Source organism: Rattus norvegicus, chromosome 15 (assembly GCF_036323735.1).
Source record: "Rattus norvegicus strain BN/NHsdMcwi chromosome 15, GRCr8, whole genome shotgun sequence".
Lineage (NCBI taxonomy): Eukaryota > Metazoa > Chordata > Mammalia > Rodentia > Muridae > Rattus > Rattus norvegicus.
The window spans coordinates 9,890,243-9,911,792 of record NC_086033.1 but is presented as its reverse complement, the minus strand read 5'-3'; the positions used below and the strand labels follow the sequence as shown (position 1 = coordinate 9,911,792).

The window sequence follows — 21,550 nt, the reverse complement described above, 5'->3', positions numbered from 1 at the left end:
AACTCCTGGACTTACTCCCCATGCTGATGAGGTATCTAGATAGCCTTAAGCCTGCAGCCAATGAACTTCCTTTTGGGTATTCTTTCTCCTAAAAGGCATTTAATCCCTGGTTCACCCTGAATAAAGTGTGCATTTACATCCACCATCAAATAAATCAGCAGGAACAAACAAGGATCATCTCAGAGAGCTGTTTCATTAAGGATCCCCTGGAGGAAAGCTTTCTCCCCTCCAGTCCCTCTGGTACTCTTGGGTCCTTGCTTCCCCTCTCGGCCTATCTCGGCCCAGCACATAGATGTCCCTAATGGAATGTTAGACCTCAGACTCCAGTTTCTGACTTCCCCTCCTGGTGGTATGGCATGATACCTGGGTACCCAGGGCGAAGACCAGGGACCACTATGGACTCCTCATATCTGACTTTTCCCCAACAGAGAGGCAGGGCACAGTATGCCAAGCATTCTTATAACTGTTCTTGTTTTCATTTTAAATGCTTTTAAAAATTACATTTACTTCTCTGTGTATATGTGTAAATCAAAGGACATCTTGTACATGTTGGCTCTCTTCCTCTACTATGTGGGTCCTAGGAATTGAACTCCAGTCAGTAAGTATGGCTGCAAACACCTCTACCCAGTGGGCCCTAAAACCTGACCAAGGTTAAAATGGTTCAAAAGTTTCCTGTTCCTCAGGGGTCACACTAAACAGAAGACAAAACGGCCATTTTAAAAACAAGGAAAAGTGAAAGTCTCCATTCACATGCTATTTGTCTGTTTCCTCCTATTCTGCTGCCAAGGAGTGATGTCTAACTCAAATGCTACAACAAGGCAAATCAAAGGCAAGCTTGCTCCAAATCAGTTTAACACATCAGCAGCAGCACCCATCATCTCCAAACAACAGCAATAGCAAGGACCTAAAGTCTGAGGGGTCACCAATAAATTACTAATCTAAAACAAAGGCAGAACAGTGTCCTAATACTTTTAGAAAAATAATTTTCAAGAACATATTTTGTTAACATTGAATTCTTTTGACCTTTACAAAACTCTTCACATCAGGAAATGTACCATATTAAAAACGAGGACATCCACGTATGGATGTTTCTGGACTATGCTCTCCCAGAGGCCATGCCTGCCGCCAGAACTCCAGATAAGCATCTAGTCCAATTGTCATCAGCAAAGCTTCATTTAGCAACTGATGGGAGAGGATGCAGAGACCACAGCCAAACACTAGGTGGAGCTCTGGAGGAGGGGGAAGGAGGACTGCGGGGATCAGAACAGCTAAGCAGGGCTCATAGGGGCTCAGAGGCTGAAGCAGGAAGAGCTGGGTCCTCCGCATACATGCTATGGTTAGATAGCTTGGTCTTCTTGTGGGATTCCAACCACAGTGGAGTGGGAGTGTCTCAGACTCTTCTGTCTGCTCTTGAAACCCTTTTCTCCTACTGGTTTGCCTTCTTCACTCCAAATATGAGGGTTTATGCCTAGTCTGATTGTAACTTGTTACAGGAATTTTGTTTAGTTCCCTGGGATTCCCATTCTTTTCTGAAGAGAAGCAAAGGAGCAATGGATCTGAAGGAGATGGGAAATGGTGTGGAAGCACTGGGAGGGGTGGAGGTAGGAGAGGCTGAAGTCAAGGTGCAATGTACGAGAGAAGAATAAACTTAAGGTATAAGCGCACGGTGTGTGTGCACCTTCCCCTCCACACACACGGCCGGGGTATACACAGCACAACAGTGAGTGGCAGCATGAGCGGGGAACTGGGTTCCCCCTCTAGCACCTCCCATGTGTGTGTTATGGGTTGAATTATGACTCTCGGAGAGTTTGTGGTTGAAGTCCTAAATCCAAGTACCTTATCCTGTAACTTTATTTGGAAATAGTATCATTGCAGATATAAGTGATTAGAATGAAATCTTTCTGGATCAGGCAGTCCTCAATCCATAGAATGATATTCTTATAAAAGGGAACTTTAGATTATAGACACACATGGGCACACACATGGGCACACACATGCATACACACACACACACACACACACACACACACACACACACACGGGGCACAGGTGGGGGCAGCTGAGACTGTCGCATGAAGAAAAAGGCAGAGATGTGCATGCCACAAGGTCTCTAAAGGTTAGATATTACTTATGTAGAATTAAATCAGAACACAAGTGTTGGACATACAGGATGTGAGTCCTGGTCCAGGTCTAGAGTTTGAGAATATATTTGGGCACTGGGGAGAGTACTGGGGGTTATCAGTCACCCCTACTGGGAGAGGCCCGCCCAAGATATGCAGGGCCTTGCTAAGCAGAAAGGATGTATGCTGTGCACAGCGGGCTTTCCTATCTTGTCATTGGCTTTAAAACCCTGGATTCTCCATCATTTTCCCTAGCCTTGTTTTTGTTTTCCTGGGCATTGCTCAGACATTAATTCTAAATTCATTATTTGTATTTATAGTGAAACCTGGGCACCTGTACTCCTTTTGTTAGTTCCTCATCAGAAATGGACACGGCCTGCGGCCAAAGGGCACAAGACATGGAAGACAAGCTGTGTCTGAAGACTGGACATGGTGTGGGTGGCACAGGGTCAGATGGACACAGCAGGCTTGGCTGCTGCACAAGATATATCCTGCTTCAAGCCTAGAGGTTAGTGGTAGTGTAGACAGGGCTGACCAACAGACCTGGAATAGACCTAGCGACTGATGAGGGTGTGTGGAGGGGAGGATGATAACTCACCAGGCTTCACGCTGCCGTGAGATGGATGAGTCAGGAGTGTGACTCACAGAGCTGGGTGGAGTGGTTGGAACAGAGTGGAGGAGTCGAGGTTCGCTTGCTAGGGATGGGAGCAAGCAAGGACTCTCAGAGGGGTAACTGGGGCTAGTGACACAGGAAGGAGGACTGGTGTTACTAGGGCAGGAGGCCGAGGAGCAAAGGAGCTGCTGGTGTGTGTTAGATTTTCTCCCTGCAGAAAGATGTCCTGTGGAAAAGGAGAAGGCATGGATGGTAATATACATCACTGGTGTGTGTGCGTGCGTGCGTGCATCTTACTGGCCCCTGAAATCAACTACTGGTTCTGCTCCCCAGTTCTTTAAAGTTATGTTTCTGCGCAGTGAGGCAGTCATTTTGGGCTTAGCAGTCCTAGCTTCCTGCCTACAGTAATAGTCTCTCCCACACCCAGCAAGATTGCTTATCACCGGATGCCTTCCCCACTCTGCTTAAGCAATTTCATACTAGGATCTGCCACAGGATATTTAGTGATCTACTAGACAGTGTCACAAAAATTTCTTAAGTAAGAATTAATTGAGAGCTGGCGAGATACCTCGGTTGGTGAAGCGCTTGTCATGCAAGCATGAGAACTGGAGTTCAGACCCCTAGAATCCATGCAAGGCCAGGCCCTGTAAGCCCAGCATGAGACATAGAGACAGGAATCCTAAAGGAAGCTAGGCAGCTACACTAGCTTAACTGGAGAGCTCTGGGCTCAAGAAAAAGAAATTCTGTCTTGATATATAAAGTGGAGACTGATCTGGGAAAAGAGACAGACAGACAGACAGACAGACAGACACACACACACACACACACACACAGGTACCTACATACATACACACACACAGACAGACAAGACAGGTATAGACACAGCAATTTAATTTCTTTTATTTGCAGAAATGCAATAGTTGAAAATAAACTTGTTGCACAGAGACCTTTGTGTGGAGAAGAGGAGCTTCTACAATAAAGAGGCAGTCTGAAAGTGGAGAATCCCACCTTCACAGCAATCAGAAGCATTTGAAGACTGAACTAACAGTTCCAGTCCCATCTCCAAGCTCAAAGGAAGATACGATGCCTACTTTCCCCAGCACAGAGTCAGGTGGTCTCAGATGCAATCTAAGTAAGGCCACTCCCCTCTGTTCCATTCCAGCATGTGGCTGGGTCCTGAGAAGTCGGACAGCCACTGGAATGACCTAACTGAACCATGAGATGGTCCTTGCCTAAGGATACAATATGACACACTGTTGTAGCAGCCCCTGGGAAGATAACGCCCGCACCGTTTTGTTCCCTCCTACTCTACTCGAGATGAATCCACAAACACAGAACTATTTACTGCACAGAAATGTCATCTTGCATCTGTCTTGGCTTCAATGGCCTGTAGAGATAGAGGAGGATGAGACTAAGTGACTGTGGAAGTGCCCTGTAAAAGCCAGGGCTGGGCTTGCATCTCGCTGCTTCTTGCCAACAACTCTCTGGCTTCAGTGACCCATCTGCACACAGCTATCTCTTGAGCAGAGCATTAACACAAAGGCAGGCACCACAGCGCCTCCTGGAGGTCCTAATGTGACACTGCCGTGGGACATTTTACAGGTGCCCAGGTTAACATTTACTTCTTAAAATGACAGCCATTTAATATCTAACACTAAAAGATTACAAAGCAAGGTCCTGACTAACAACAACAGCAACAACAAGTCTTATTCTATGACTTTCCCATTTTATTTTTGAGACAAAGTCTTACTGTGTATACATGGCTGGCCTGGAACCTGCTACTTATATTTAACTCATAAGAGATCCACTGGTCTGTCTCCTGAGTGCTGGGAGCAAAACCATGTCACCACGCCTGGCACCAATTTTACATGAAGCATGCTTTCAGAGAACCAATGGCTTAGGTAGCTAAGTATTCCATCTAAGTTCATGGAACAGGTCCAAAAGCAAAGAAAAAAATAATACAAGTTTGACAGAAAGGAGGCAGTTACTCACAGCCCAAGGTGATACATAGTGCAGTTAAGGGACCCAAGTGCACGCCTAAACAAACCAAAATTAAAGCATAAAGGGATATGAAAACGAAGCACGTGAGGAATGGCTTTTCTTCCTTAAAGGAACAGATAAAATAGAAGACGGTCTAGTGAATATATTTACTGACTCCTATTCTCCCTATCTCCAGCAGCACTGCAGTAAGGGCGTTAAAAAGGGATACATACTGGGCAGGAGGACAACAGCAACAGGCTTGGAAATTAGAACGCAGAAATGAAAGCAGAAGAAATGGCAAACGGGTGACAAGAAACAAGCTCGGCTACTGTGCATCAGCCAGCGCAGCCTCCCTAGGGAGTGCTGCCTCTGGAGGCTGCTGTGAGAGCTGCGGGAGAATGTTGGTTCAAGGGAGAACTGGCTTCAAGAGCTAAGGGGAAGTGACAAGAGCCTCTTTGACAGGTGGAGTTCAACAGCCGACATCACACCAGAGACCAGGTTGTGCTTAACTTACACAAGGCTTAGAGTCGCCTGCTAACCCTGCTACCATACAAACTCCCCACAGAAGCCAGAGAATTACAAAGTGGCTACTCAAAGCTTGCAGCCTCCCTTGCAAGGAGCCAGATTTGGCCAGAGACTGTTTAAAGCCTAGAAAGGATTGTAAAGAGGACCCGTGACAGCCAACTCTGGTGACAGCCAACTCTGGACTGCAGGCTTAAGAGACTCTGAGCAGGAGACAACCAAACCAGCCCAAGTTACTAAATGTGCACATTGTCTTGAATGGCTACATTGTCAGTAAGCTGTTAGGCAGCAACGGAACTTTGCTTGGCTGGCTGTATTTTCTAGAGATAGGGGAAAAAACAACAGGAGGGACTCAACACCAGGGTCACTAATATGGATGAGGGCAGAGGTGCTGTGCTGGACAATAAGCCCCCCAGGTTCCTTCCTCTACTCAACTTCCAGATGGCAGTCTAGCTCTCTCTCTCCCCAGGCAGTTTCTTAGGAAGTATGAGCAGACTAGATGATGCTCTCAATACATCTGCATTAGACAACCAAGGAATACAGTGCCCCTCTAAAATATAATTCAATGACCAAAACTAGAGGGCAGCCAGCAACAGAAACCAAAATTGTAGAGAAAGGGAAATTTCAAGACAAAAGTATTTTTTTCCTTCTGGTAATTAAAAGCAAAAGCACAGATTTCAAAAACTCCAGGGAAAGTCACCTGAGATCTAAAGCATTAAAGTACAAAAAGAAAGTTCAAGAAAAAAAAAAACACAGGAAAAATGCTCCATAAAGGATAAACAGAGGGAGGCATGGAGGTCAGAGTGATAAGAAAAACCCTTAAATTGGATGTGGTGGTGCATTCCTGTAATCGCAGGCAAAGTTCTGGAAGTTGAAAGTCTGAGTTATAAAGTGAGAAGACAGAGGAGCTGATCTCAAACAAAACACTCCCCACAGATAACAACGCACCAGGGAGACAGCTCAGAGAAGGAAGTGCTTCCCATGTGTGCAGACTGGGCTTCAGATGGCCTGCATTCGTGAAGCCAGACGTGACAGAGAACACTAACAGTCCCAGCAATGTGGGGCTGAGGCAGGTGACTCTCCAGGACATGCTGCTGCCGACCACTAACATCCCAAGATTCAGGCTCAGCCATCTCAGACAGTACGGGGTGGAGAGTGACTGTGGGAGCCACCTGACATGGCATCAGGCCCTTGAACACACACCTGACAGCTTCATGCAGATTAGTCTGTGGCTTATAAAGGAAACCTAATTTTAAGGAACAGAACGATTACTTCAAGAGAGCTTATTTGTACATTGGTTAGGTTGTTCTTTAAAGAGCCAGGGCTCACAAATCTCACACGGTCATGGGCCATCGTTGGACGGCCACTAAACCGCAGTTTCTCTCCTGCATACTTCTCCCAATACAGTTAACTAAGTGCATCGTCCACATCTGCCACTCTGATGTTCTGTCAGTCGGTGTTCATGCTGACAATGACCACTTGAGGGCTACCAGGCAAGACACTGCTGAAGTGATAAAATTAGAGCACTCAAGACTCTCTTGGCAAGACATCTGTCAGGAGCAGCAGCAGCTGCAGCGCTAGTCCCTAACCCCAGAAACCTGAACAGGGAACAGAATGTTCATCTCCAGCCAACCAGGGCTGCCACCATGAGCACAAGCCTCTGTCCTTGAGCTCCACCACAATGATAGCAGCTAAAACCAGCCTTCGCTCTAAGGCAAGCCAGTATCCACAGACATAGCTTGCAGGTGAGTTCGGTGGTCTTTCCACACAAGACGCAAGTATAAAGTACAATCCCATGTGCTTACAATAGTGCAGCAAGCTTACAGGCAACAGATTATCCACTTAGACTTTATGATCTGGTGAGTTCTATGCTAGACAAAAGAGAAGTTTGACTGTTGGGTAGACAGATGAAGCCAAACCATGCAAGGCCTTTAAAGAGCCAGGAAGATCTTAGATAAGAAAAGCCACAGCAGGTTCTTTAAAATACCACTCTGTAAAGAATTTTACCCCCAATTTGCATCTAAGAACCAGAGGGAGCCTTCAGGTAAGTTACCCTAACACACCCACGGCCACTTAGCTATTAACTGGTAAAGGCTGGACCCAACCCTCTACATTGCTAACTGTCTCTATACACGACCACCTCTATTGCTAGAGGTAGAAGCTTCATCTGAGCTAGCATTTGGAGTGAGGACCCTGGTAATCATTTAACACCTATGGCATAATTCAAACCTCAAAAAGTGTTGAGACGCTAGCTAGAGCCTGCTCACAGACAAGCAGTAAACAGTAAAAGGCTCTAGTAACCAGGAGTGCAAAGGCAAGGTTATGCTTCACCATGCCCATGGGGTTCATTAACTGAATGTGAGGGTACAGTAAAGGGTTTCCAAACACACAATGACTGGACCCTAACTCAAATTCAAACACAATGTATCCAAGGGATTTCAGGCATTGCCAGCCATCACTGAAGTCTTTGTCTGGAGCACACAATGTGTGCACTTTGCACTGTGCATGGAGACAGGCACACAACTGCCTCGCACAACTTAGCTGGGGCTAAAGACTACCGTATGGCATGAGCTACAGTTTCTTGTACACACTAAAGTTCTATGCTGTAGGAGAAACAATACTTTTAATTAGGAAAAAGACTTAATTTTTATCCATCATTCCTTAGCATATTAAGTATCAAATTAGTACATCTCTGAATTGTACTGTGGTAAAATTTTTGAGTTTTTAAAAATACTTATTAATTCTTCGAGAATTTCATATAGTGTATTTTCACCTCCATTGCTCTAAGATCCACTCAAGATCCTCCCTGTGCCTCAACTTTCTGTGTTCGCCTTTTTGCAATGTTTGATTTTAAAAGCTGTTGAGTTACTAACCTGAGTTTCATAAAAATAAAATAAATAAATAAATAAAAGATAAAAATAAAACTGCTTAATGAATGCTAGTCTGGGATCAGGAAGGAGTCTCTGACAGTTTGGTCTTAAATACACTTCTGCCACTTTGTATTGCATATTTATAAGGGGAGATTTAAAGATGATCATAAAACTGAAGTATCTGTCTATGCTCTATGTCCTGCAGGACTGAATTCTCAGTGAAGATAATTTAATTCTTCATCTTTTTATGAACCGGTGCACCCATCTCATTAGTATTTAGGCTTGCTTTGTCTTTAGGAAGTGGTAAAATTATATGTAGCATATATATATATATATATATATACATATATATATGTGTGTGTGTATATGCTTTAATTTATCATTTATTCCCAGTAAATATTTAATTTTATACCTATTACACACACACACACACACACACACACACACACACACACACACACACACCATGGTTCTCTTTATAAGAATAGAGAAAGGGGTTGTATGAGTGAGAAATGTTAAGAGTCCTGCTTTAGAGGATTGGTCAAAGGGAAGTGGTGTGGTTATGAGCTCAAGTGAGGGGGATTTAGACCTTGGCCAGACGTAGACATTTGATATGGAACAACTCCTTATACATGCAGGCACAAGCTGCACTGGGAAAGCTCCTTTGTAGAGGAAAAGAAGAGAGAAGGAAAGGCCTAGTGGCAGCAGCTTTTTAATCAGCTAGTCAATTGATTAGAGTAAGAGAGGGGCCTTTAGTGACAGAACTCTAAAGACAGAGGCAGACAGACTCTTCGGAGTTCCAGGCCAGTCTGGGCTAGAGGAAGACCGTGGCCCTAAAATGTAAGTAAATATATAAAAAGAAACAAGAGAAGGAAGGGGTGAGAGGAGCAGATGTCCTGCCACAGAGCAAACCTGAGGCTGTCCCTGGCTGCATAAGACCATGTCCAAAAACAAAGCCAAGTCAAACAACAAAAAGGTAAAGCAGTCTACTTTCCACAAATTTTAACTGATATGATGTGCATGTATGTGTGTGTGCATGTGTGTATGTGTGCATGTGTGTATATATGTGTGCATGTGTGTATATATGTGTGTATGTATGTATGTATGTATGTATGCATGTATGTATTGTGTACTGGTATTTGGACACCCCCTGCCTACCTAGACATGTATATACAATCTATCCATTCACCCATTGTGTGCTCATGTTCTGTCTGTGCACAACCTGCATGCCCAGTGCCTGTGGAGGCCAGAGGAAGGCATCAGATCCTTGGTGAATTACCAAATGATTTAAGTGAAGTCCAGTATTTATGAAAGCAGATCATTTCTGACAAGATTTTCAAGTGTAATTTCTGTCATTTCAGAGATAGTTTTTGAGATAAAAATGAGAACTGTTTTTTTACTTAAGTTTCACAGATCAATTATTTCAAGTGCACACTGAGATATGTGTGGACACACATGTGAATGTTACAGAAGGCTGTGAGCTGCCTGAAGTGGGTGCTGGAAACTGAACTCGGGGCCTTCTAAGTGGTGAGCCGTCCCTCCAGAAGAGACTTGTCATCCTAACCAATGCTAAACTAGTGACTGAATGGTCGTCTATACTTGATGGAATTCTTAATAGCCCATCATTGAACAGACAGAAGGAGAAGCAGACCAGTGAAAGAACTTGGCAGGAAGAGCGTATGGCATGTTCCTGTCACCTGCCCCTGGGGACAGGGAAGCGTGTCCTACCCCAAGCACACTATCTGCTGTGTGCCAACAGAAGAAGCTCTCATAATTCTGTAGATGTGAGCGCTCTCATTTGTGAAATGAGCGATAGGCCCTTCATTGTTAGAACTTCCAAGGAAAACTGGTGCCTTTTGGAAAAAGAACTAGTTTGCTTTTCATTGAAACGCTATGTAAGTTTATACAGAACACTTAGAAGTTTTTTGTTTTTATTTTTTCATGTAATCTCCATTCCTTCCCTAGACTGGGGCTCCAACATGGCCAAGCCCTAATGTTTCCTGCTCTGTGTTCCTAACACATCACACCATGTGTGGATGCATCTCACGGAAGGCTTGTGAATGAACGAGAACAAATTCATACAGCACTCTGACTGCTTATTGACCTAATTCCAGAGGTACACGGGTAATTTCTTTACTGGTTATTACCAATTTACTTACAAAGTCTAAATGTAAAAATCTATTCACAAGCCACCTAACGATGTTACAACTTCTTTCCTTTCCAACCTGCACCCAATGGGTCTTAGTCCACAAGCTCTACTGAAAAAAAAAAAAGTCAGCCACTTGTGTAGGAAGACGGGGAAGGGCAGGGAGAGTTCACAGGAGGGAATGGAAGGAGCAAGGGAAAAGAACAGGGAAGGAAGATAGGACAGCCTTCTTAAAAAGGCTAAATCTCTTCCTAACATCTTACCTGCTCTACAACTAGACAGCAGAATCAGCAGCTCAAGGGTTATTAGAAACAGCCAGGGGGACACGAGTACATATCGTGCTGCAATTAGTTCATTGAAAACTCAGTCGCTCGAGGAGCAGTCAGGCAGAGACTCCTCTCGGCTTTTTTTCCCTCCTGCCTAAGGATCTCCTACGGAGAGCTGCAACAATGCCCAAAAGAAAGGCTGCAGGTGATGCGAGCTAGGAGCCAAAGGGAAGATGGGCTCGACGGTCTGCTGTGCCTGTGCCCTTTACACAGGAGTTGAAACCTAAAAGAGCATCAACTTCAAGGAAAACGAAGACCACAAATGTCGTGGAAGAAAACAAAGATGCAGGTGCCACAACAATTCCTGAAACCAAGCCAGAAGTTGTTAAAGGAGAATGCAACATGGAAAATGCTGAAAATGGAGAAGCCAAAATTATTGAGGCACCCATTTCTAAAATGGAAACTGAGGAAGTAAAAGAACAGATAAATGAAGACACTGAAGGAGACGGAGGAGAAAAGAAAGAAGCAGTGGTAACAGAAGGCAAAAATGATGAGCTAGAAGCAAACATTCAAGATGTGGAGAACGATGAAGATGGAAATGAGCACAAAGATACAGGTGAGGAGGGAGAAGATGGGAAAAGGGAAGGAGGCCTAAAAGAGAAACCAGATGTAGCTGAAATCGAAGACGCAAAGGAGGCCAAAGATGATGAAGAGAAGGAAGACAAGGAAAAAGAAGATAACAAAGGAGGTGATGGGAAGAAGGAAGAAGAGAAAGATGACGAGGGGGAAGCTGAAACAGAGGAAGAAGTCAAAGAACAACAGAAAGAGGAAACTGAGGGGGATGATGGGAAATGCAAAGTAGAAGAAAACAAGGAAGGTGGAAAGGAAGGTCAGCATGAGGAAGAAGGGAAGGAAGATCTGCATGAGGAAGACGGAAAGGAAGATCTGCATGAGGAAGACAGAAAGGAAGATCTGCATGAGGAAGAAGGGAAGGAAGATCTGCATGAGGAAGAAGGGAAGGAAGATCTGCATGAGGAAGGCGGAAAGGAAGATCTGCATGAGGAAGAAGGGAAGGAAGATCTGCATGAGGAAGATGGAAAGGAAGATCTGCATGAGGAAGATGGAAAGGAAGATCTGCATGAGGAAGACGGAAAGGAAGATCTGCATGAGGAAGAAGGGAAGGAAGATCTGCATGAGGAAGAAGGGAAGGAAGATCTGCATGAGGAAGGCGGAAAGGAAGATCTGCATGAGGAAGATGGAAAGGAAGATCTGCATGAGGAAGATGGAAAGGAAGATCTGCATGAGGAAGATGGAAAGGAAGATCTGCATGAGGAAGATGGAAAGGAAGATCTGCATGAGGAAGATGGAAAGGAAGATCTGCATGAGGAAGACGGAAAGGAAGATCTGCATGAGGAAGAAGGGAAGGAAGATCTGCATGAGGAAGAAGGGAAGGAAGATCTGCATGAGGAAGGCGGAAAGGAAGATCTGCATGAGGAAGAAGGGAAGGAAGATCTGCATGAGGAAGAAGGGAAGGAAGATCTGCATGAGGAAGAAGGGAAGGAAGATCTGCATGAGGAAGACAGAAAGGAAGATCTGCATGAGGAAGACGGAAAGGAAGATCTGCATGAGGAAGAAGGGAAGGAAGATCTGCATGAGGAAGACAGAAAGGAAGATCTGCATGAGGAAGAAGGGAAGGAAGATCTGCATGAGGAAGGCGGAAAGGAAGATCTGCATGAGGAAGAAGGGAAGGAAGATCTGCATGAGGAAGAAGGGAAGGAAGATCTGCATGAGGAAGAAGGGAAGGAAGATCTGCATGAGGAAGAAGGGAAGGAAGATCTGCATGAGGAAGGCGGAAAGGAAGATCTGCATGAGGAAGAAGGGAAGGAAGATCTGCATGAGGAAGATGGAAAGGAAGATCTGCATGAGGAAGAAGGAAAGGAAGATCTGCATGAGGAAGACAGAAAGGAAGATCTGCATGAGGAAGATGGAAAGGAAGATCTGCATGAGGAAGAAGGGAAGGAAGATCTGCATGAGGAAGACAGAAAGGAAGATCTGCATGAGGAAGAAGGAAAGGAAGATCTGCATGAGGAAGACGGAAAGGAAGATCTGCATGAGGAAGAAGGAAAGGAAGATCTGCATGAGGAAGAAGGGAAGGAAGATCTGCATGAGGAAGAAGGAAAGGAAGATCTGCATGAGGAAGACGGGAAGGAAGATCTGCATGAGGAAGAAGGGAAGGAAGATCTGCATGAGGAAGAAGGGAAGGAAGATCTGCATGAGGAAGAAGGGAAGGAAGATCTGCATGAGGAAGGCGGAAAGGAAGATCTGCATGAGGAAGAAGGGAAGGAAGATCTGCATGAGGAAGAAGGAAAGGAAGATCTGCATGAGGAAGAAGGAAAGGAAGATCTGCATGAGGAAGACGGAAAGGAAGATCTGCATGAGGAAGAAGGGAAGGAAGATCTGCATGAGGAAGAAGGGAAGGAAGATCTGCATGAGGAAGACGGAAAGGAAGATCTGCATGAGGAAGAAGGGAAGGAAGATCTGCATGAGGAAGAAGGAAAGGAAGATCTGCATGAGGAAGAAGGGAAGGAAGATCTGCATGAGGAAGAAGGGAAGGAAGATCTGCATGAGGAAGACGGAAAGGAAGATCTGCATGAGGAAGAAGGGAAGGAAGATCTGCATGAGGAAGAAGGGAAGGAAGATCTGCATGAGGAAGAAGGAAAGGAAGATCTGCATGAGGAAGAAGGAAAGGAAGATCTGCATGAGGAAGAAGGGAAGGAAGATCTGCATGAGGAAGAAGGGAAGGAAGATCTGCATGAGGAAGAAGGGAAGGAAGATCTGCATGAGGAAGAAGGGAAGGAAGATCTGCATGAGGAAGAAGGGAAGGAAGATCTGCATGAGGAAGAAGGGAAGGAAGATCTGCATGAGGAAGACGGAAAAAAGAAGGCTGAGGGAAACGAGGATAGAAAGAGGAAGAGCAAGAGGCTGCTGCAGAAGGGAATGATGAAAACCAGGTGGAGGAGGAGGAAGAAGCTGACAACAAAGGCTTCAAACAAGATGGAGAGAAAGGGGAGCCTGCGAGCACTGTCTACATCTGCCCTCTTCCTGTTGCAATGTTAATAGAGATAAATATTTTATCAGATATTTTATAAACAGTGCTTTTCTTTAGCATCATTCAATCTCAGACCATCATCATACCAGTTATTAGTTGCAAAATACCTAACATGACACCTTTATACATTTTGTGATTATAGTAGTGCAAAATAGGAAATGTACTTGCAACTTTGTGAATGTCATTGTGTGTACGTTATGTATTAAATCTTTGAGTTTCAACTTTATTCTTTATTTTATTTTATTTTATTTTATTTTTTTTGGTTCTTTTTTTCGGAGCTGGGGACCGAACCCAGGGCCTTGCGCTTCCTAGGTAAGCGCTCTACCACTGAGCTAAATCCCCAGCCCCTCAACTTTATTCTTATACGTGGTAATTTTGCAGAGTAAGAGAATTCCAAAAGAAAGAGTTTGCCACAACTTTGCTGTAGTTCTCTAGGTTGCTTTTATAAAGAAGGTCAACTATTTTCAGGTAATGCCAAAACTTAGGATTGCCATTACCAAATATAACTGTATTAGTAGCTTGGAAAGAATATACAATTTTAATTTCATTTTTGAAGAAATTTGAATGAACACTACACGTTGAGAAAAAACCAGTAAAGGATAAAACAAACTTTAAAAAATTAAAAAGTACAAAAAACACAAGTTTCTAAAATGAAATGTTTTTTAAATAACTTAGACTACTACAGTGTCAGGTGCCACTAGTCCGGGTCCTAAGAACACTTTACTCACTCACTCTGTATGTGTATGCCTGACTGAGGTGCCAACTTGCAGGAGCTGACTCTCACTCCACCACTTGGCTTCTGGAACTGAACTCAGGAAACAGGGTTCATAGCAAGCTCACTTCCCACTGAGCCTTCTCTGGCCTTCGTCTTGGCTCCTAACCCTAACTTCTGAGTTTTGTTTTCGAGCAGGTGGGTGAGCTCCCCTAGACATGACTGTAGCGGGTGGGATCCTCAACCTGTTTTTTGTTTTTTTTTTAAAGATCTATTTATTTATTTTATGTATGTGAGTACACCGTAGCTGTCTTCAGACACACCAGAAGACGGCATTGGATTCCATGACAGATGGTTGTGAGCCACCATGTGGTTGCTGGGAATTGAACTCAGGACCTCTGGAAGAGCAGTCAGTGCTCTTAACCGCTGAGCCATCTCTCCAGCCCCCTCAATCTGTTTTTATTAATGCATTCTATATGACAAAACTGCACGTCAGGCTGAGGCCCTGACACGAACTGTGTATGCCAACCTACTTCAAGTAAGGAAGCAACTTTGCTCCTGTGTGAAACCTAAAATAAGATGTCAACATTCTTCTCTATATTCTTTTCCTCAGTTATAAAGGAGCTGAACCATTAATTTTTTAATTTATTTTTCCATTTCAGGGAATATCACCAAGCCCTAAAACAAATGCAGTGTTAAACTCACTTTAATTTTAAAAATAATTTTGGGATTATTATTATAATTATACCTTATAATTTTGGGATGTATATCTCATTCTTAGAGCTCTCAGGAGATGGAAGCCACACAACTGTTTATTCCAGAACCATTCCATCCCAAGCTGCATTCTCTGGTCCAGTGGCCCTCATCCTTCTTCCCAATGCTGCAGCCCTTTAATACAGTTCCTCATGTCATGGTGACCCCAACACTATTTTGTTGCTACCTCATAACTGCAAATTTGCTACTGATATGAATCATAATGTAAATATCTGCTATGCATGATATCTGCTATGCAACCTCCAAAGGGGTCATGACCACAGGATGAGAAATGCTGGACTAGCTGCTAGCTGGGTTTTACGTGTTAGCAAAGACACACTGGCTAGCAGCTAAACAGTTGTGCACACTATAGCAGACACAGTTAAAGAACAACTTCCAAGTAACTTTTTATAAAAATACTATTGTAATAAAAAAAAACGAGAATTGTAAGAAAATATTATCCACTTTGTGATACAGAGTTCCCTAGCATTAAAGGGAGCAGGACACTTTTGCTGTTCTCGTTTCTGTGGAAGGTTGCCGCAAGCTCTGGTTACAGTTCAGCACAGCTGGAGAGCAGGGGGCTGCAGGCTAGGAGACAGGCCACAGGCTCTGAGTCATGCTCTAGAAAACCGACCTGTGTGGTGCTACACTGTGCCCTCTGCAGGAAGGCTGACAGCCCACAGTGAAGCATCCACTCTGGTCCAGACCCACAGGGCTGGAGCTCATGTTCATGACTGGAGTTAATATGCTAAGGCGAAAGCCAAAACCACGGACAATCCTATGGGAATGGAAATAAGCACCTCCAACAGAAAGACATTCCAAACGGTTTTAATAGTGAACCAAGTGTTAGCCTGTGAAAAACTCAACTTTTCTGATGTGAAACTTTTGGCATCTTATATCAACCTCAGTTATATCTAAATACAGAACAAAATTTGTGAAAACCTAAGAAAGTATTCTCCCTTTAGCTTTTCCAACACAGCCCATGTTGAAAAACCTTTCTTTCTCCATCTGCACTAAGATTTACAGAGTTTAAGGATGGCTGAAGAGAGAGAGCTTCAGGACACCCTGGGACTTCCTCAACTGGCAATTACTTGTGCCTTCCAACCTGACTGGAAGATTTTGTAAAAATGGGGGAACACAAAAATAAAAAAATCAGATTAAAGTTATTACCAAAGAACTTATCAAACACGTTCATTCGGCAAAGGTTCACAGTGCACACCCCATTTAGGTTAGGAAAATGTAACATACAACTTAAACTTACACAATACAAAGTATCTCACTGTACCACTGCAAAGAGATAAAGAAATTCAGGACAATAAAAGCTAAGGAAAAAAGACCCTGGACACTGGGCACTGAGAAAGGTGCGCATGTAACGTCAGTGAAACAATGTAACCACTGTACACAGGCACACTGACTCCCACAGCGTTTGCAAGTCTCTGCTGTGACACGACAGGGGTCGGGCAGGAGATAGAGACTACTGGCACCATAACATGCAATGGCTGAGACCCTTTATCACCCTGTGGTCGCATCAGGGGATATTGGAAGTCTTCTGAATAGCATCCTGAGAGGCTGCTTTCTTAGAAGGCAAGCATAGAGCTTCATAGATGAGAATTAAAGGGCGGGAAGCAGGGTTTTCATGCTCTTTGTTGGCTAGAAATGCTTTCGTGCTCACAAACCTCTCTACAGTAGCAAACCACTATGCCACGCTCCCCCCCACACACACACACGACCAGAAGCACCCTTTCCTCTCCCTTCTCTGCCCACGTTCTAGCTAGATCTCTTTACTTTCTCAGTTCTGGTTCCTTGCCTCTCGTGAGTTCACGTCAGATCAGTCAAAAGCCTATGGAACAGAACAGAAAGTCTTTCCGGCTATTAGCTCTGCCCAGCACCATGAGACCACTACCACCACCACCACCACCACCATCACACCACCACCACCACCTCCACCACCACCACCACCACCACCACCACCACCACCACCACCACCACCACCACCACCATCACACCACAGCCATCACCTCCACCTCCACCACCATCACACCACAACCATCACCTCCACCACCACCACCACCACCATCACACCACAGCCATCACCTCCACCACCACCACCACCATCACCTCCACCACCACCACCTCCTCCTCCTCCACAACCACCACCCCCACCACCATCACCACCATCACACCACAACCATCACCTCCACCACCACCACCATCACCACCATCACACCACAACCATCACCTCCACCACCACCACCACCACCACCACCACCACCACCACCACCACCACCATCACACCACAGCCATCACCTCCATCATCACCACCACCATCACACCACAGCCATCACCTCCATCACCACCACCACCATCACCACCCCCTCCACCACCACCACCATCACACCACAGCCATCACCTCCACCACCACCACCACCATCACACCACAGCTATCACCTCCACCACCACCACCACCATCACACCACAGCCATCATCTCCACCACCTCCACCACCACCTCCTCCACCACCACCACCACCACCACCTCCCTAACTTTATCTGAACCCAGTTGTTGAAGACCTGTGAGGTGCTAGCCTGGGACAGGAGCAAAACTAGCAGTTACTACACCAGATGCCTAAGGGTTAGATAAAAGAGAATTTCAATAAAGCTCACACCCTTCCTCTATGGTCACCCAGACCTAAATACAGCACTGGTCCCAGGCTGAGAGCATCCACACTTTCATTCTCCACACGGGCACAGACAAACTCAATCCCAGTTTATAATTTTAGTCAAACAAAGTGTTGAGTTTTCCAATTGTGATCATTTTTCTCACTTACCTACCAAGCAACTGCTTCAACCAGTATCTGCAAACAGCCAAATGAGCAAGCTGTCTTCATATGCAATCTGATCTACACACTACTACTGTAAATTTTCTTAAAAATTAAGACTATAAGCCAATACACAATATATGTCTATAATCCTTGTACTTGGGGGTAGAGACACAAGGATCACAAGTTCAAGGACAGCCTAGGCTACGATAGTGAGGTAGACTGTCTCAAAAACTAACAAACTGAACAACAAACAAAAGTCCATAGATTTAAAACGTCCCAGATGGTGTGTGTGGTAGCACACGCCTTTAACCCCATCACCTAGAGGGCAGAAGCAGGCAGACTTCTGAGTCTGAGCTCAGCCTAGTCTACAGAGTGAGTCCAGGACAGCTAGACCTACATGGTGAGACCAGGATACACCTATCAGTAACTCTAGTTTATCTGACTCTCTTCTGGCTTCTTCAGGAACCAGACACATACGTGATGTACACATGTATATACTCTAGCAAAATGCTCATACTGAAATAAAACTAAATAAATCTTTTAAAGAGCTTCTAAACAAATTGTATCTAAATAAAAGACTAAAACTGAAGAGCCAAGCTTTGATTACTTTCAACTGGAACAGTAAGACAAATAACAGTTACAATTTTTTACATAATCATTCCACTTTTCTTTGATATCCTCAGGTATGAGGTATAGTAAAAACTTAAAAATAAAAGAAACCAGAGTGGCACACTTTTAATACAAGCGCTCAGGACAATAAAGTCAGGCAGACCTGTGAGAGCCAGCAGACCTGTGAGAGCTAGAGGTTACCTTGGTCCATAGTGCGTTCCCGGCCACCCAGGGTTTCACAGCTGGGCCTGTCTTAAAAACAACAATAAAGACCAAGCTGGGACAGGGTGGACCTGGGAGAAGTGAGGGTTACAGTAGGAAGTGACTATCACCAAAATACACCGTACGAAATTCTCAAATACTGAAAACAGTATATCTACACTTTTAAAATTTCTTGTTGGTTCTTTGTATGAATATTTTGCGTGCATGTATATATGTGCACTGTGTTTGCCTGGTGCTTAAGGAAAACAGGAAAGGCACCAGATCTCCCGGATCTGCAATTACAGATGGTTGTGAGCCAACAGCGTAGGGAGTTTACCCCAGTGCTCTACAACTGCAGCATCGCCCCTAATCACTGAGCCACCACTTCAACCCAAACGTTCTTTTGTAAAGACATAAAACACTCAGATTCTGACCTAAGGATGACTTATTGGTTAAAAGCACTTGCCACCAAGTCACATGACCTCCTAAAATAAATTGTTTTAAATTAAGGAAGTTTTTTAAAAGCCAATTTAAAAAAAGCCCACAAACAAATCAATCACGAAACTTAGTCTAGCTCGGTATACTAATAAGCCTTTAATCCCAGCACTTGGGAGACAGAGGCAGGAAGACATCTGATGCAGCCTTCCCTACATAGCAAGTTCCGGGTGAGGCAGGCCCACATAGTTTAACTCTAGCACTCAGGAGATATAGTCCGACAAAACTGTGAGTTCAAAGTCAGCAAGGACTATATAGTGAGACCCTGTGTAAAAGTGAAACCACTGTGACACCTAAACAGAAGGATCAGAAGGATATGGCCACGCTGATAAAAACCCTCGAGTAGATCTTAAACTTTACATACAGTTCAATGTATGAGTAAAACTGGACACAGCAACTCCAAGTGAGGTTTACAACTGAGAACCACAGACCAAGAACACAATGCAAAAGCACGGTGGTAAGGCACGAATGTCTGACGGGTAGAGACCAAATCCACAAGCATTCCTACTTGGGAGCCCAGGGACTTGAGTTAGCCACTTAACCCTTAAAAGCATCCCTTCTACCAAGTGACAACCACACTGGCGTACTTCTTAAGGTTCAATGTTATCGTCAGCTAAGTTCTATTCTATTTTTGTTGTGGTTGGTGGTGGTGTTTGTCTGTTTTGAAACAGGATCTCTCTACACACCCCTAGCTGTCCTGGAACAGAGGCTCCGTCTGTCTGTCCCAGTGCTGCCACTGAGGCATGTACCAGTTCGTCCAGCTACTAGTTTTGTTCTATGTTTAAATCTCCACAACACATATGAAGCTAAAGTTAACTTTTAAGTCTCTGAATTGTCTTGAATATCAAAAATCAGCCTTCTGATGCTCTCTCTCTGCATTCTGTACAACTTCCAGGAATATGTACACACGAATCACTTCCTATTCCCTTCACTGTCAAGTGCAAGTTCACGATCCTACGTGCTTTGTTTGTGCTACTACTGGGGTTGTTTCTGTTCACATTTGACTTTTACCTCCTTAGAAATCTTAACTGACAAACAATCTTTCTTGGTTTTTTGTTTGTCTGTTTTAAGATTTATTATATATACAATAGTCTTCCTGCATGTATGTTTGCATGCCAGAAGAGGGCACCAGATCTCATTGTAGATGGCTATGAGCCACCATGTGGTTTCTGGGAATTGAACTCAGAACCTATGGAAGAACAGCCACTGCTCATAACTGCTGAGCCATCTCTCCAGCCTGGCAAACAAGCTTTGTATACTAGGTAAATGAAAAAAAAAAATCCACCATGGTTTTGAGTGAGTGAGAGAGAGAGAGAGAGAGAGAGAGAGAGAGAGAGAGAGAGAGAGAGAAACTGGTCCCCACCTGGCAAAGTGTGACACATCTGTAATCCTAATTGGGAGGTGAGGCAGGAGGATCAGTTAAAGGCTGTTCTTGTACCCAGAATCAAGGCTAGCAGAGCTACATGAGACCCTGTTACAAAACAAAGCATCATCAACAACAAAAACAGAACAGGATTTCTATCTGTGCATGCATGGTTGTGAGTGAGTGTGTGAGTGTGTGTGTGAGTGTGTGTGTGAGTGAGTGTGAGTGTGTGTGTGAGTGTGAGTGTGTGAGTGAGTGTGTGTGTGTGTGTGTGTGTTGTGAGCCACCGGTGTGAGTGCTCACATGCATCTCCTACCAGTGCAGCACTAGTAGTAAGAAGCACTGCAGTCACATCTCATGCTGTCGTCTGCTACGCCCATAACTGAACGGTTAGTTCCTGAGATCTCAAGTACACACACAGGAATGACTGGATCACCACTCCACCTCCATCTCTTCTCACACAGATAGCAACTTCCTGTAGATTTGAGACTTTGTACCTAGGCATGGAGCTCACTTGATTTTGTGACTGTATGCAGTATAAGTGAGGCTGGGCTTGATCCCCACTACACACACATATACTCGAGCGCACACACACACACACAGACACACACAGATACACACACACTCATACACACAGATACACACACAGATACACACACACAGATACACAGACACACACAGATACACACACTCACAAAGATACACACTCATACAGATACACACACTCACACACAGATAGATACACACACACAGATACACACACAGATACACACGCACACAGATACACAGACACACACACACAGACACACGCGCACACAGACACAGACAGACACACACACACATATACACACACACAAGAACTGTGGCTTCCCACTGTGCAGCTCACATTAGTAGGCATTCTGGGACGCTGTCTCCTGGTTTCCATGGTCCCTAGACTCCCTGGTCCCAACCGGCCATGCCCATTCTGCCAG

The 21,550-nt window shown here is 44.5% G+C and overlaps 2 protein-coding genes across 5 annotated transcripts in view; one reads left to right on the top strand and one right to left on the bottom strand.

The window, feature by feature from the left end:
- The window catches only part of Ube2e1 (ubiquitin-conjugating enzyme E2E 1), a 53,667-nt gene that overhangs the window by 12,402 nt on the left and 19,715 nt on the right, over positions 1 to 21,550 (bottom strand). The gene's annotated exons all lie outside the window — the stretch shown is intronic.
- Positions 7,773 to 13,916, top strand: LOC134482080 (uncharacterized protein DDB_G0290685-like). The gene has a single exon (XM_063274844.1). The coding sequence runs from the start codon at positions 10,920 to 10,922 to the stop codon at positions 13,632 to 13,634; it is 2,715 nt and encodes a 904-aa protein (XP_063130914.1). The 5' UTR covers positions 7,773 to 10,919; the 3' UTR covers positions 13,635 to 13,916.